This window comes from Mus pahari, chromosome 9, assembly GCF_900095145.1.
Source record: "Mus pahari chromosome 9, PAHARI_EIJ_v1.1, whole genome shotgun sequence".
Lineage (NCBI taxonomy): Eukaryota > Metazoa > Chordata > Mammalia > Rodentia > Muridae > Mus > Mus pahari.
In genome coordinates, this window is record NC_034598.1 from 89,322,369 (window position 1) to 89,339,736 (window position 17,368).

At 44.5% G+C, this 17,368-nt stretch overlaps 1 protein-coding gene across 1 annotated transcript in view; it reads right to left on the minus strand.

Annotated features, from left to right (window-relative positions):
* The window catches only part of Ascl4 (achaete-scute family bHLH transcription factor 4), a 14,099-nt gene extending 5,549 nt beyond the window's left edge, over positions 1-8,550 (minus strand). The window contains exon 1 of the mRNA XM_021204331.2: positions 7,497-8,550. Within this exon, the coding sequence (XP_021059990.1) occupies positions 8,116-8,550 (435 nt within the window). The 3' untranslated portion in view covers positions 7,497-8,115. The remainder of the gene's footprint in view (positions 1-7,496) is intronic.
* Positions 8,551-17,368: the final 8,818 nt, after the last annotated feature.

Sequence of the window (17,368 nt, forward strand, 5' to 3'; positions counted from 1 at the left end):
AAAAAAAAAAAAAAAAAAAAAAAAAAAAAGAGATTGCCATAGTCATGGAGTCTCTTCACAGCAATAAAACTCTAACAAAACCAGAAACTGGTACCCAGGACTGGGGTATTTCTGTGACAGGCCTGACCATACTTTTGTTTGGAGGAATGTGGATTTTGGGACTTTGGATTACAAAAGCAGTTGACTGCTTTAAGTTTGGCTTAATGGAACCTACTAGTAGAATCACAGAGGACTGTTTCTGAGGGTCATTTGAGCTGTGGGGGCCCACCTTAAGAGGTTTCAGAAGAGAAGAATATTTGTGGCCTAGAGACAGAATGTGGCTGAGGTTAAATTGAAGAGTTTTGGATTAATTTATTGAGAGAGGAAATCTCAAAACAGTCTAGTTGAATCTGTTATGTGATTATCAGTGTTTACCCCTATACGGATAGCTCTATAATGAAAGGAAGCAAGCTGAGCACGAAAAAAATAAAAATTGTACAGTTTGAGGAGAACAGGGTACCAGGAAATGGAATAGAACTAAGTCCTGTTTTATCAAGGAGATAAATAGATTAAAAATGTTAAATGGAGTAAAGGGAGGGGTGATCTTGGGGCAAGATCCCACCCAGCTAAGCTTCCAACTTGTGAAAAGGAATTAAAGAGCCCAGAGCCAGGTGTGGTGATGCACACCTTCTATCATAACACTCAGAAGGCAGAGGCGAGAGGATCTCTAAGTTTGAGGCCTGCCTGGTCTACAGAATGAGTTCTAGGACAGCCAAGCTTAGGCAGTGAAGGAAACTATGAAAAACAGAAAAATGATAGATATATGTTTCAACAAGGGGGCATATTCCAGCCCCAGCAAACAGCTCGGCAGCTGAGGCCATGTGGTTCTGGCTTTAGAGTCAAGGATACAAGAAATCCCTCCATGGCTAATGAAAGTTACTGAGACCAGGCATGTGTCAGGCCTAGAGAGAAGCTGTGGGTGAAACCTGGATTGTTTTGGAGACCCTCAAATGGTGGAGATGCCAGAGTTATGGTAAGAGTCAAAGCAGCTGTGGTCTAAAATAGCCAGCCTACATCTCAAGTTGGAAGCAGAACTTGGTGATGTGTGTGTGTGTGTGTGTGTGTGGTGCTTTTAATTTTTTAAAAATATAGATTCACTTATTTTGTTATTTTTTGAGTGTTTTGCCTGCATTTGTATATGCACACCATGTGCATGCCTGGTGCTTACAAGGATCAGAACAGGGCATTGGATCCCTTAGGACTGGTGTAATATGCCATGTTCATGCTGTGGATGGAACTCAAGTCCTCTTGCAAGAGCAACAAATGGTCAACCCCTGTGCCATCTCTTCAGTGCCATGGGTGATGGTGTTGAAGACACACACACACACACACACACACACACACACACACACACACCTTACAGAGTCACAGAAGCTTATACCAAGGTTCCAGAAAGCCACTGAAGCCAAGCATCATAGTACGGTCATGTCACTTGTGATATGATTTACTGTATGGGATATGCTTCAAGCTGTGAAGGTGAAGCCTAAGCCAAAGTGAACACTCCAAGATCCTGGAGATACCAGAAATGTGAAACATTTACCAGTAAAAGCTGCAGGCTCTGAATGGAGTTGGTCAGAGACACCAATGTGTTGCAGGCAGCAGCAGAGCTGGAAGGCAGTTCTATCAAGCTTGTGAGAGCTAGGATGATGTCATGATGCCGCCCACATGCTATGCATGGGGCAGAATAGTCAGGTGTTTGCTCTGCTGGGCTTCAGCCTTGCTTTGTCCCTGTTATGTATCCCTTCTTCTCTCTTAGAAAAGGAATACTTACTGGTTGCCATTGTATGTTAGAAACATATAGCGTACAAAAGTACTTATTTTAGCTGTGTGATGGTGGCACACACCTGTAATCCTAACACTCAGGAGGCAGAGCTGGATGATCTCTGTGAAACTGAGTTCCAGGAAAGCCTGGGCTACACAAAGAAACCATTTCTCAAAAGATCAAAAATGAACCAAACAGAATAGGCTCTCCTAGTTAAGAGAGTGGCATAGGACTCAGAAGAGTTTCAGTGGTGGAACTGGTAGACTATAGAGCGTCTGAAATTGATTTAGATACATAATAAGATGGCCATGGGCCGAAGCAGAATGCTATGATTTGTATGTAAAACATCCCCTAAAGGGCCGTGTATTTGAACACTCAGTCCCTAGCTGATGAGGTGGGGAATCAATGGAGGAAGCAGCTCCCTGGGGGTCAAGCCGTGAGATTTACAGCCTTGTATCACTTCCTGTCTTGTTTCTGCTTTACAATTTGCAGAAAAAAAATGAACCATCAGGTGTAGCCACACTCTCCTCACCTTGGAGCCACAGGCTTCTGTGCCTTCCCCATGTATAGCCTGCTCCAACCATGAGCCCAAATTAACCCTTCTCTCCTTGGTTTCCTCTGTTGGGTGTTTCTTGAAGCAGTGAGCAAAAACTAGGGCAGTCAGTTACTCTCTAAGCCTCAGGTTCTGCATCTTTAGAACGGAGGCGATATATCCATCCTTTCACACAGTTGTGAAAATCAGCTGAGAAGAGTACACAGAAGGGCTAGCCTGCCCTACAGTATAGCCTCAGGAACTGCTAGCATATGGAATACTCTGCCTTCAATTGTTTTATACAAAGAAGGAGGAGGAAAAAGAAAAAGGGAAAAGAAGAAGAGAAGGAGGAGAAGGAGGAGGAAGAAGAAAATAAAATAAAATAAAATAAAAAAGATATATCTGAAGATGAGTATGTGCCCTGGATTGTTCAATCCTCATTTGTTTAGACGTCTTGGAACTAAATCAGATCATCTCCCAAGTCCCTGCCTATAGCCCACATGTAGAATTCTGTGACTACCTTCCAGGGTTGGGGAAATGAAAACCACCTTCAGGAGTGGCCCTCTCTGGGCCCGCTCTGAAAGCAAAAACCAGTTTGGAGAGTTCTGTTGTCTGCATGGACACCTTTCTGCTGCAGCTGCAGTTTCATTCTGGCTGCAGTTAATGACAGTGAGAAAGCCAACATGAAAGGATGACTGACAGGTCATCAAGCAAAGGACACAGCCATACAGCTATGAGATTAAACACCAGCCTCCCCACCCTGAGAGCCTACAAGTAAACCACACATGCAACTCGGTGACAGCGATCAAAGGGCTGGACGTGGCCTTAGTTGTCACGGGTCTGCCTGTAAAGGGACTATAAAGCAACTGTGGGCCCTCTACTCTACCCCAGGAGGTAGTCTGTCTGTCTACCATGGAATGAATGATGTTCGATGGCCAACAGAGAAAGGTTAAAAGGAGATGTCTAGGGGCATCCTACCTGCAGCCATAACTGCAGTGGAGGATTCCGGGGACCCACATGTCTAACCAAAATCTCATTTCCAGAGTGGCAAATGGGATTAATATTCTTTTTGAAGACAGCAAAGATGACTTCAGGTGTTTTGAAAAAAACCTGTCTGAATGGAAACCTCAGAAAGTTTCTGGCAACGGCATCCCTTTAGGGCCTGTGTGCTTCATTACCCATGGGTCCTGGCACAACCATGGCTCCTGGCACATTCCTATAAGCTTTCCCTGGCCAGATAGGACCTGACTTTCTTTTTTTTAAGATTTTATTTATTTATTGTATGTAAGTACACTGTAGCTGTCTTCAGATCTCATTACGGGTGGTTGTGAGCCACCATGTGGTTGCTGGGATTTGAACTCAGGACCTCCGGAAGAGCAGTCAGTGCTCTTAACCACTGAGCCATCTCACCAGTCCCGGAACTTGACTTTCAAATTCCAGGTAAGGCTTTGTCTCAGATGGCTTAAACAACAAACAGTTACTTCTCAACTCTGAAGACCAAGAGTTCAAGATCAGGGTTCCTTCTTCTTTGCCCTCAGCGATTGTGCGTCACAGCAGCTCTCAACCGAACCACCCAGGGAAGACCTCAAAGGACATGAAACCTCTCTTCTTTCATAAACCCTTTCTCTCCAGAACATAACACTCCACTCCATAAACAGTACCGGGGCGTGAGTTTGTTCTTTTAGAAGACACACAGGTTTGTTGGCTCCATCCCAGAAAAAGGGAAAAGCAAAATTTGAAAGTTCTCATTCCTGGGGCCAGTGATATGGCTTAGTGGGTAAACTTGTCATGTAAGCCAGACTACCTGAATTCAGTCCCTGAATCTACGCAAAGGTGGAAGAAGAGAACAGAGGCCACGGGGCTTCTGTTAATCCAGGGCAAGAGCAAGGCCGCCTGAGCCTGATTTGAAGCAAGTTTGATTTTTATTAGGGTGTTCCCAAGAGCTGGCCAGAGACTGCCTCCTAAATCAGGAAGAGAACAGTTCTGAGTTCATTTTTTAGAGCCCTTTTTAAGGAGTAAAATCACCAAGAGAAGTTGCAAAGCAGGTTTACAGAAGACAATGAAGCAATTAGAAAGTAAAGAAAAAAAATCTCAAAACAACAACAAAAAACCCCTATCTATGACCATGTGGTCGCCAAGTAATTAGGGAGTGTTGGGGGGGGGGTTGAGTGGTCCCTAATACAAAGTTATGTGTTGGGGCAGGTCCAGTTTCAGGAAACAGATGTACTGGCTAGCTTTGTGTCAACTTGACACAGCTGGAGTTATCACAGAGAAAGGAGCTTTAGTTGGGGAAATGCCCCCATGAGATCCAGCTGTGGGGCATTTCCTCAATTAGTGATCAAGGGGGAGAGGCCCCTTGTGGGTGGGACCATCTCTGGGCTGGTAGTCTTGGGTTCTATAAGAAAGCAGACTGAGCAAGCCAGGGGAAGCAAGCCAGTAAAGAACATCCCTCCATGGCTTCTGCATCAGCTCCTGCTTTCTGACCTGCTTGAGTTCCAGTCCTGCATCCTTTGGTGATCAACAGCAGTATGGAAATGTAAGCCGAATAAACCCTTTCCTCCCTAACTTGCTTCTTGGTCATGATGTTTGTGCAGGAATAGAAACCCTGACTAAGACAACAGACAATTTTTGTTTGTTTGTTTGTTTTTGGTTTTTGGTTTTTCGAGACAGGGTTTCTCTGTGTAGTCCTGGCTGTCCTGGAACTCACTTTGTAGACCAGACTGGCCGCAAACTCAGAAATCCGCCTGCCTCTGCCTCCCAAGTGCTGGGATTAAAGGCTTGCGCCACTACGCCCAGCTACAAATTTATTTTTAACAATACAGTATAGTGGCACCTGCTTTCAAAAAGGAGTCAGGTAGTTCCCACAGGTGCACTGAGGCACCACACAAACACACAGTGATAAAACACTAAAACACACACACACACAAATTAACACAGAAGAAAGTTCTTATTCCAGTTGGTGTTCTTCCTATAAGGTATCAGGATGGTCCCAGAAAAATCGCCCCCCCCCCCAAGACGACTACATGATTGAGACAGGTTACGTCTCAATTGTGTTCAAAAAAAGTCTCCCCAAATCACTGTCTCAAACAAAGTAACAGGAAGGCTCCCAGTGGTGGTGGATGGCTTTCTCAACCCAGCAGTTAGGCACCATGAGAACTGTCTCCTTAGGCAGGCTTCACTGCCCATGGGCAGGCTTCACTGAAGCCCCCATTTCAAACAACAGTCAGCCTTACAGATCAAAATGGAGGAGGCTGCAGGGATTTAATAAAAAAAAAAAATGAACGGGGGTTGGAGGGGGGAATAGCTGAATCAACCCAAAAGGCCCCAGGAATTTCCCATTTTTGTTTTGTTTGGGACTGGGTCCCAATGTGTCGTCCAGACTGTTCTCAACCTCCCAGTCCTCCCGTCTCAGCCTCCTGATAGGGGGGATTATAAGCATCTACCTCCACTCCTTGGTTGGCCCCAGCTCTCAGGAAAAGGGAATAGTTTGGCCGTGAATCATCCTACAGTGTGTTTCTGCCCTAGCCTGACACAGAAGCATCAGGTTATAAATTATAACTATTAGCAATTACATGTTTTAAGGTGGATCCAACATACTAGGGATTGAGTTCTATCCTCTAAAGCATTGAAGGTCAAATCCTAAAATAAGATAGTCACTCTACCCTTTAGAAACTCAGGCCAACACACCCATAGGGTACTCCTGGCTTTCTACACCATTTGAAAAATAGTACAAGATTTTCTCCAAACAACACAACTGACTTAACATTTGTACCTTACACCTCCACATCTCCTGTGAAGTAGTAGGAAAGAAGATAACAGCATTGCTATTGGCTAGCAAATAACAATGGATGGGAACCCAGGACAGGAGAAAGTTGCCCTGGGCCTCGGAGCCAGGCAGACTAAGGATACAGCTCAGCCAAGCCTGGCAACACTGACTTGGCTCAAGGCATAAAATCTCTTTCCCCTCATTTTTTAAAAATATTTATTTTTATTTTATATGAGTGCTTTGCTGGTATTATATAAAACCACCATTTGTGTCCAGTGTCTATGAAATCCATAAGGGGACATCCCATCTTCTAGAACTAGAGTTACTGATGGTTGTGATCTACCATGGGGGTGCTGGGGACCAAACCCAGGTCCTCTAAAAGAGCAGCAAGCGCTCTTAACTACCAAACCATCTCTCCAGCCCCACTTCTTAAAATAAAAAGGGGGTTGGTTTGGTTTTTAGACAGAGTTTCATCACGCGGAACTGGTTATGTAGACCTCTCTGGCCTTGCATTTAGCAAGATCCTCCTGTCTCTATTTCCCACGTGCTAGAACTAAAGGTGCGCACCACCATGCCCAGCTAACTAAAGGTGCCACCACCATGCCCAGCTCAAGAGCAAGGATACACTGTTTTAAATTTTAAGCAAGATACATGTGTAACACCCAGCCCACACATATTTGAGAATCAAATAAGACAGAATTGAAAGATTAACAGCGTCCTAGTAAGGAAAAGATAGGTGCTGAATAACGGGCAGGCAGCAAGGGGCTGAGTGAGGAGATGGCGCCTGGAGCGTGCTCACCAATGGTAGTTCTCCTCTACTCCACTCCTCTTAGCCCAAACTTCCTCTAAAGAAAGGGTAATCACAAGATTAGAAGGTGAGTATGGCTGGGGCATAGAACAGTGCACTTCCCTAGCATGCATTAAGCCTGTGGGTCAATTCCCACCACCACAGAAGGGGTAGATGGGTGGGGTGAGGAGCTTTAGAAATCAGTTTACCCTCAGATGTCAACAAGCATCTACTGGTTTCTATAATTCATAACTGCTTTGGTGAGGTAGAAGGAATGACCGTAGTTAAATATTCAACAGGCTAGAGACAAATGGCTCGGACATGTAGCAAGTTCAATCCAACCCCATCGTCCATAACTCTCTCCATTCGGCTCAAATGCCAAAAGGCACCGTGCATATTTGCTTTTCATTTGTCAAGTCAGTGTCAAACACCAAAAGGCACTAAGCATACTTGCTTTTTTATTCTTTCCAACCAAAGGTTAGACGGGATGAGAACTGTACAGGGTAACACAAAGAGAAAAGGAAAGGGGAACAGTGAGCAGAAACTGGGAGAGAAAATGGCCATTCAGAGCTCCTCCAAAAAGATCATTAACATCGGGACACTTTATTACCTGCTAAAGTTTCCGATCAATCGACTTCTTGCCGACAAAGCAGTATATGTCAAGCATTGTCCTTCTTAGCACAGCGATGTTCAGTTCCAACAGATGCTCCACAAATGTCTTACAGAGTGTCAGCTCAGCCACCTTCACCCTCAGTGAGATGTTGATGAGATTTCCAGAGCATTTCCCAATAGGAAGGAATGAGTGAGAATGTTCCTCTCACGTGAAGGACTTGTCTTTTGTGTGTGTGTGTGTGTGTGTGTGTGTGTGTGTGTGTGTGTGCAAGTGTGGTTTTCTTCTCTGGCTAAGGTTTCTTACAGTCCTTTGTGTTTTTAAAAATCACCGCATAGATTTGAGATGGTCCTTCTGTGCTTCAAAAGTAAAAAGTACGAGAAATGAGTTTCCTTAAGCATTTTTTAAGCTGCAAGCTCGGAACCAATGAAGGTGGAAGGAGACCCAAAAAAAAAACAACAAAAAAACAAAAAAAAAAAAAAAAACCCAAACTCTCTAAACATTCAATTACCTTTCTTTCCCAGATCCAGAAGCACTTAGTTGTTTCTGGTTTTTGGTTTTGTTTTAAAGATTTAGGCCCGGAAAAGCAACCATGAAAGCCCGGTGGAGGAGGGCGCTGCTAGCCACGCTCCTCAGACTCGCTGCAGGGCGAGGCCCCGGAGGACGCTTTGGACTCGCCATCGCTGTTGCAGTCCGGCCGGTGGCGCTCCAGCAGCTCTTGCAGTTGCTTGATGTAGCTGATGGCGGCGCGCAACGTCTCCACCTTGCTGAGCCGCTGGCCCGCCAGCTCGCGCGGCAGGTGCTGGCGGAGGCGCGCGTAGCCCTCGTTCACACAGCGCACGCGCTGCCGCTCGCGCTCGTTGCGTTGGCGCAGAAAGGCGGGCTCGGCGACGCCCCCCAGCGGCAGGGACGAGTACGACCGCCTCCGCGCGCAGTCCCCGGCATCCTGGCGCACCGAGACCCTGCAGGGCTCCCTCCGGGGCAGCGCGCCCAGCGGCGCCGTACGTAGCGCGGACGGCAGAGCAAGCAGTCCGGCCGATTTGCGTTTTTCCATTCTCTGCGGAAAAGCACGCAGATGACTCTCTCACCTTGAAGACGAGACTGGAAGCTGTCGTAACCGAGGTGCTGGTCCATCCAGACTTCCCGATCTGTCTTTGGAGAAGTTTCTAGGTCCAGAAGCTAGGTACCTGAGCACACTTGAAGAAAACTTTGCATGATTCCCGAAGCAGGTTGCTCTCCTTGTGTCTTTATAAAGCTTCAGAGAAGAAGGGGCAAAGATAGAGGACTCGCCTCATCCACGCTTGTATCCATGTGCTTCCTCTGATCTTAGTGTAAGAGTTAATAATGCCCTCTAAGCAGATTGATCTTTCAAAGCTGCCCAATTGTAATTCACTCCTGGGTCAGCAAGTGTGGCTATCGGGGAGCCCGAACTTGTTCAGGAATTGAGCGGAGAGCCTCCCATGGCACTGGCTGACCGGCTGGCCAGCAGAGCGAAAGTTTACTCCGGCGTTCTCCTTGAAAATCCAAACTTGACTGTCCTTTGTGGTTTCCGGCGTTCAGGTCTGATGGAAAGAGCTTTCAGAGTGTTTGCAAACATACCCCTGCTCTTTCATTTCTGGGGAGGTGGAGAAGAAGCGCTCATCAAAGGGAAGACTGCTCTCTTGTGGTTAGACGGTGTGTCAAGTCCTCCTTGGACCTCCAGGGAAGCCCGAGGTTTTCTTCCGCGAAATAGAATCTTTAAAAACTAAATTAGACACTTTTCAAAGGAAACAAGAACAAAATATATGTAGTTTAGCATCAAATTTAAGGATCTGCACATTGTGTTCTAACGTATGTTTAACGCGGGGCCCTTTATGCTTCTGCTGCTCTGTAAAAACACATCAAAAGCCCGAACAGTAACAAACACTTTTTTAGCCAGTTATTTCTCGGAGTGCTTACTGTAAACACACCTTTAGTCCTGCCTCCCAACCTCTTCTAATCCCACTCAGGATATAACGATATCTTCCGGTAGCACAAAGTATTTTCCTATTGTACTCATCATTAAGTTTATTTCCTCCCGAGAGGACTGGAAAACATTTGAAAAGAAGAGAGCCCCGATCCCAAGGAGAAAGGATTTAGCTTTGAAGGCTTGTCTTATTAACACTCACCTCCGCGCCCCCCCAACCCCCTCCACCACCACACACACAAATGAATAATTAATCCATCTGTGCTGGTAAAGGGCTTTGAAGATGAAAGTGTCATTAAAAATCCAACTATACTGGTTAATGTCAAAGAGTGTTATCACATGGAAAAATCAGATTTCCTGTGCTGCAAACCAACACATTAAAGGCATCTTCTACTTTAAAAGTCCAACTTAAAAACGAGATGCAAAACCCCCTAAATTTACAATCAGACTTGACTCTTTCTGGAAGCTGGGGTGTTGCCCTAACATGTATTTTTTTTTTTTTTTTAAGGAGCCCTCTGCTTCTATGTTTACTAAGGTTTAGAGTCTAACTGATCAGCCTGAAGCGACTGGAAAAACATTTGCATCGAGGCAAATAAAATAGAAATAATTATTCCTTTCTGACATCAGCTGTCCCATGTTAGATGTAGCTCCCCATGGGCTTATACTGGCAAACAACTCCGTGTGGCACCATGAATTCATCACGTTTGCATGAGTTGAGAAAGCCTTCCAATTCTCTAGGGTAGGCTCCCAAACCATGAGTTCCTGCATAGAGCCAGGTCAAAGATTTTGAACTTCCTGCTAAGAGTGACAAGAGAAAATGAGATCATTGAAAACAGGAACATGACATAGATCTGTTTTTATTTCTCAGGTTGACAAAAAAATTAAAAAGCCTGCAAGTCGGGGGGGGGGGAGGAAGAGAAAAAAAAGAAAAAGCCTGCAAGCCAGGTGTGGGGGTGCACACCCTTTTATCCCAGCCCTGGGGAGACAGAGGCAGGCCAGCCTGGTTGACATAACAAGTTCTAAGCCAGTCAAGACTGTTTTTTATATTAAAATAAAATAAAATAAAAGCAGGTAAAGGCTGACTAACAACTGCCTGTGTTGAGGACTTTCAGGGAGGGTGGAAGCATAAATCAGTCAATTGAGGAAAGGATGATTATAATTCACAGCATATTTATTATGCCACCACCTTTGATCCACAGAAAGAAATGCATCACTGCAGATTTATACGTAACTACAGACACACACCGAACACAGCATTTGTACTGAATTTAAAAGGAGCCCAGGACTGTGCCCGGGGCTGCATACCTATAATCCCAGCTCTGTTGGGAGGCTTGACAGGATGGCTGCAAATTCAAGGCCTGCATCATGCTACCTGTAGATGTGCATTCCGGGCTGGCCATGTGGTGTTGGATAACCAGTTGGTGTGCTTTCCTGGGGAAGATGATGTCCCCTGCTATCAGCATCCCTAGTAGCCTGTAGTTCCCTGGGGAGGGCTGGGGCTCCGAGTCCACGGAAGTGTCTATTGCTGTTGCTTTCCCCTATAGACACAGTAGCATGTCTATAAGGGACACAGTAGCGTGTCTATAAGGGACACAGTAGCGTGTCTATAAGGGACACAGTAGTGTGTCTATAAGGGACACAGTAGTGTGTCTATAAGGGACACAGTAGCGTGTCTATGGCTGTTGTCCTTGTTCTGCTCATGCTTAGACAGCTGTGTTAGCGAGTCTGACTTATGTGTTGAGGAATATATATGTTTATAATATGCATATATGTATGTTTCAACAATTAATGAAAAGAAAAAAAGAGAGACCATAAATTTGAAAGCGCTTGAGGAGGAGGTATATATGGGAGGGGTTGGAGGGAGGGAAAGGAAGGGGGAATTGGTGTGACTATATTATAATCTCAAGAAAAATATATAAAAGAAATAACTGCAATTTCAAAAGTAAAATAAATCTTAAAAAGAAAATAAAGTTCAAGGCCTTCCTGGGCTGCAGAGTCAAAGCCAGCCAAGGCAGCCTGCGAGACTGTGTCCCGAAGCCTGCCAGGGCGGCCTGTGAGACTGTGTCCCGAAGCCAGCCAGGGCGGCCTGTGAGACTGTGTCTCAAAAGACAAAGTAAAAAGAAGATGGTGGATGGTGGTGGTGCACACCTTTGATCCCAGCACTCAGGAGGCAGAGGCAGGTGGATATCTAGGAGTGCAAGGACAGCCTGGACTATGAGTGAGTTCCAGGATAGCCAAGGCTACACGGAGGAACCCTGTCTTGAAAAAAAAAACCAAAAACAAAAAAAGAAAAACAAACAAACAATAAAGGCTGAGTTATCCTTAGGTTCTGTTCCAAGGAAGTAGGGTGAAGAGGGTACAGGCCACTGTCTGAATACTTCTCCATAAGGAAAAGATTAATACAGATTTCATGTTATTATTAAAAGTAACATAAGTATTTTTACATATGCTATGTGTAAGTACTTACAGAAATATAAAACATGTTTAACACAACAATGCGAAAAAAAGAAAATTTCAGACTAATGTTTGCAGTAGAAAGATGAATCAATTTTACATGGTTTATTAATTTTTGTTTCTGCTTTTGAAACAGGATCTCACTATGTAACCCAGGCTGGTCTCAAATTCAAGCTCTTCCTGCCTCAGCCTCTTGAGTGCTGGAATAACACCATGACAGGTGTCATCTATGCCTTTATGTGTTTGTGCAAACATGGAAAATGAAGTGGAAAGATGTATAGTAAAATTTTGTCGTTGGTTGCCTAGAGAGTACGTCACTGGGAATAGAAGCGTGATCATTGTCCTTCATAGATCTCACTACTGTTCACTTATTACAATTAGCATGGGCTTTATATTTTCAATCTAATGAAATCATAAAGAAGAAATGTACATAGTACACAAATGATACACTGACTTGAGCCAGACCTACAGATTTCTTAGTAGTATTCAAGGCTCTTGGACCAAGTTTCCTTATGAATTCTTTCTCTGGGTAATGTGGTATAGTTGTTTCCTGCACTCTTGACATGCGTGGCACCATCATGAAGCAGAGAGGCAGAAGTGATCCCAGGAGACCTTGGCCACAGTAATGGCAAGGAAACATGAAGAGCACACATCACTTAGCAAGGTCTATGGTGATGGGACAAACATCCCTTCTTAAAGAGGGAAGGAGTCACAAGAAACACCTTTTAGATTCCATCAGAGCTGTAGAAACATAGCATTATAGCACATACCTGTGATCATGACATTTTGAAAGAAGATACAGGAGGATCAGGAGTTCAAAGCCAACCTTGGCTCTCGAGTGAGCTTAAGGCTAGTCTCAGCTACATTGGATCCTGTCTCAAAGAAAAGAGGGTTTAAAAAATGCCTGAGAATGTCAGTAAGACTTTCCTACTGTACAGTTGCTCACAAGTTGCCTATGTTCCTGTAAGTAACAACAATAAAGTTACTTATAAGTTGGGGTTCATGGAATCTTTCTTGGGTCTGTCTGCTCCTTCCCTATTTGAGGTGAATACATGTTTCTTTTATGTTTTGCCAGGAAGGTTACAAAGCAGGGAGGAATATGTACAGGATTTATAAAACTATAGCAAAACCAACCCCATGCTAACTTTACATCTGTTTTTGATCTAAAGTTTGTCTCCAACCTAAGAAGTATCACATCAGACTGGTTAGATGGAGATTCAAGTTTACTGCAGCACCAAGACCACTTGGGACTGGGTTTGTGCTATCTCACTTGGATCTGTTCACCAAAGGGGAAGGGAGCTCACTAATAAAGGTCAAACTCATTAGATTTCAAGGTATCCCTGGGGATGAGGAAAATTTCCACCCCAACAGCTCTCATGTCACCTGCTTGAAAGAAGAGGATTTAGGTTGGCTCTCGTTGAAAAATATTTCATGTCTCATTACAGATTTTGGTTTTCTGGGACTGTGACATAGAGGTATACATGTGCTTCTGGCCCTGGGCCTGGAATTTGCATCAAGGACCCATATATTAGGATCTCATGCTACTGGGTATGATTCAGTCACAAATTGATTATCTAACATGGTTATATTCAATTATCCCTTCTCTGTATAACTTAAGTATTTGTATCACAATGTGCTGCATCTACCAAGCATAGCTGTGGTTGATTGAATAGGTATGGTCCCCAAAGACTTGGCCTATGGGAAGTGGCTATACTAGGAGGTGTGGCCTTCTTGAAGCAGGTATGGCCTTGTTAGAGGAAGTGTGTCGCCAAGGGAGCAGGCTTTGAGGTCTCATATACTCAAGTTCCAATCAGCTGCCTGCAGATCAAAATGTAGAACTTTTAGCTCCTTCTCCAGTATCATGTCTGCCTGTATGCTTCCATGCTTCCTGCCAATGAGGATAGTGGACTGAACCTCTATAACTGTAAGCCAGCTGTAGGGGTGGTGCTGATGCTAAGGTCCTGTTCCCCAATTGGTTCTTGATCCATCAATAAAGTGAATGAGCAGCTGGGCAGGATGGGGGGGGGGGAATTTCCAGTTCCAGCAGGCAACCTAGCAGACACAGGAGAGAGAGGAGAGGAAGAGAAGAAAGGTTTTTACCGTGCTTTGTTGGGGGGGGGGGAGCCAACCAGCCATATGAGATCTTGGGCAGTGACTGAGTAACTGAAGCTAGGGCAGATTTAGAATGCTGAGCTGGGAGTATTGGGAAAGATGCTAGCTGTGGTAGATTGGAAGCACCCAGCCGTGGAGCCCAAAGGGCAGGTTGAAATTGAAAAACATGTGTGCCTGTGTTTTTCATCTGTGAATCCAATATTCTCTGGCCAGAAGCTGGTAGCATGGCCCATTCCCCAGAACATTAAGGCATGGGGTATCAAATGCTATACGCAATACCCAGTCCCTATTAAATGTTTTTCTTTATAAGAATTGCCATGATCATGTTGTCTCTTCACAGCAATAGAAACTCTAGGACAACTAAACCTCTAGTCAGGTAAGATTATCAATAGCCACATTTGGCATTGTCAAATTCACTTAAAAGATGTTGAGGGGCTGGAGAGATGGCTCAGTGGTAAAGAGCACTTGCTGCTCTTCCAAAAATCCTGAGTTCAATTCCCAGCAACCACGTGGCAGCTCACAACCATCTGTAATCAGATCTGATCCCCTCTTCCGATGTGTCTGAAAAGCACACCAGTGTACTCATATACAAAAGATGAATAAATAAATCTTTAAAAGATGTTGAAGCTGAGGCAGGGGATCACCACTTCCAGTTTATCCTGGAAGATAGATAGATAGATAGATAGATAGATAGATAGATAGATAGATAGATAGATAGATAGAACCAAATCATTTGGAAAGATGAAAGTCAGGAATGACAGCTCAGGACAGGGCATGATGCCATCTCAGAGTGTAGTAGTGAGTTTGTCTTCTGTGCCAATTACAAAATTAAAAAGCAGGAAAGAAGTTGTTAGATATTCACCCCACTCAAGTGGCAAGAAAAGGCTTTTCCTGCAGTGGACTCCCTTTGTAAACTTTGGATACTTTGTAAACGCTGCAAACCCTCAAGGAAGGAAAGTGGCTAGGGACCCATCTGAGGGTCTCCAGCAGCCAGACCCCTACCCCAGACCTCCCTGTCATAACTGTCACAAAGGTCATGTCCGGCCCCTCAACAAGACCCTTGCCAGATTATGCTAATTTTAGGTGAAAAGTCTGAACAAAACCCACCAATCCCTGAACAGGAAAACCCACCAATCCCTGAGCTCCCCCAAGCTCAGGACTTGAAATCCCAACAATCCTCCTCCTGGAAATCTCCACCATAGAAACCTCTACCGGCCCCCCAAGAACCCCTATGTAAACACTATGCTTTCTCCAATGTCCTGTCTGCTCCCCTTTGGGAGCATTGGTAGCCACTCCTGAGTTTGTTTGTTCCTTCACATCCTGCATCCTCCATTAAATCTCTTTCATGAGATTTGCTGCCTGGTGTGACTCTCTCACTGAAAGACGACAAGAAACAATGAAGAGAAAAAGGGAAGAAGCGACAGAAGGAGTTGGGCTGAGGCTCTTGAGCTCCTGAGCTCAGCAGGGGATACCCACCCCTGGGAGCTGCCTCTACTGAGGAGGATTTCTCTCAGAAGCTATGTGGTTCCTGGGCTTCTGAGTCCCAGGACACCTTCGCATCTGAGCAGAAAGGCTAACAGAAGTAATATCTGAAATCTCAGGGCGTCCCCATGAGAGCCAGTATATGATACATGAGAAGTCAGGGTCTCCTATTGGGTTCTGTTAATTGAATAATTTGAGAATAGATTCAAACGGAAACCTTGAGAACAATTTGTTAGAGTTTAAAAGGAAAACCCCAAGTTAGGCAAGCTGCAAATATCCAACTGCCCAGAAGGGAGAAGGAGGAAGAAAAAAAGGAACAGAAGTCTTGATAAGGTGGTAGGAAGGTCAGGCACACAGTGGCTGGCAGTCTAGTTCGTTAGAATGGGAGATTTAGAAAAAGCAAGGCAGCCCAAAGCATTAGTTAGGGACTTTAAAAGCATACTTGTCATCATCTGAAAGAAAAAAGTCAAAAGAGAATAAGATAAATAGGTCTTTCTGAGTCTGGCTTCAGAAAGATGGGTAAACCCAACCGAAAATCTTGGTGGCTCTGGTAGTAGGGGATAAATCAAGGGACAGGAATTCTGGAAAGGCAAGGCACATCTTCTGAGGTGAACCAGCCTTCCTAGGAGTGGTCTCCTAGCCAGAACCCTTCCCTATTAGATTAACCCTTAAAAGAGGAGACAAGGACCTATCTCCATCTAGAGGTAGATTCCATTCTTTGAAGCACAGTTAGGTGTTCTATCTGGAATCATTGTAGCAACCCAGGACCTCCCCATTGCAACCAAGGAATTGCTCAGGGGCAAAGACACCAGATTCCCATCACACAGATGCTGCAGCTGCCTGAACATCCGTGATTCCTGCCCTTGGAGCCAGTGTTTCTTGTCACCATTCCAGGAGAGGGGCATTTACTGATGTCAGAGGTCTCAAGGAGTCTCCACACTCAGGGAGGCCCAAAGCTATAATCTCCGATCCAGTACTTATATCTTCTCATCTAAATATAATTTGCCCATGAAGCAGTTGCTCTAATGTGGATGAGGTTGGCTAATGGTGTGAGGAGTTCAGGGCTCAGAAGGACAGACAAAAGGATGTTAAGTGAAGGTCAGTTGCCATTGTAGAAAGGGAAACCTTTATTAATCTTTTCCCATACCTTTGTATTCTAATTTAGAGATCATATTATCTCCAACAACATTTGAAGAGTCTTAACTATTTAGTATTATTTATTAGTTTTTTTCTGTTCTTTTTAAACATTAAAAAACACTTAACCTTGTCTACAAAGACTTCCACATAGATATTTACAGGTAGGGGAGATAGTCTGTGTGAGTGTACACACATGGCAGATTGACCTCAGAGTCTCACTGTTGCTAGGCAAGCACTCTAGCACTGAGCTGCATCGCTAGCCCAGTCGGTTTTTTTTTTTTTTTTTTTAGTGTAGGTTTTTGTTGTTGTTGTTGTTGTTGGTTTTGGTTTTTCGAAATAGGGTTTCTCTGTATAGCTCTGGCTGTCCTGGAACTCACTTTGTAGACCAGGCTGGCCTCTCAAACTCAGAAATCCTCCTGCCTCTGCTTCCTGAGTGCTGGGATTAAAGGCGTGCACCACCACACCCGGCTGTTTTTTTTTTTTTTTTCTTTAAAGATTTATTTATTATATGTAAGTACACTGTAGCTATCTTAGACACACCAGAAGAGGGCATCAGATCTCATTACAGATGGTTGTGAGCCATCATGTGATTGCTGGGATCTGAACTCAGGACCTTCGGAAGAGCAGTCAGTGCTCTTAACCGCTGAGCCATCTCTCTAGCCTCAAAAAGTGCAGTTTTATTTATGCATATATACATCTGTCTGTGTGAGTAAATATGTGTGCTTATGAGTGCAGTGCCCTC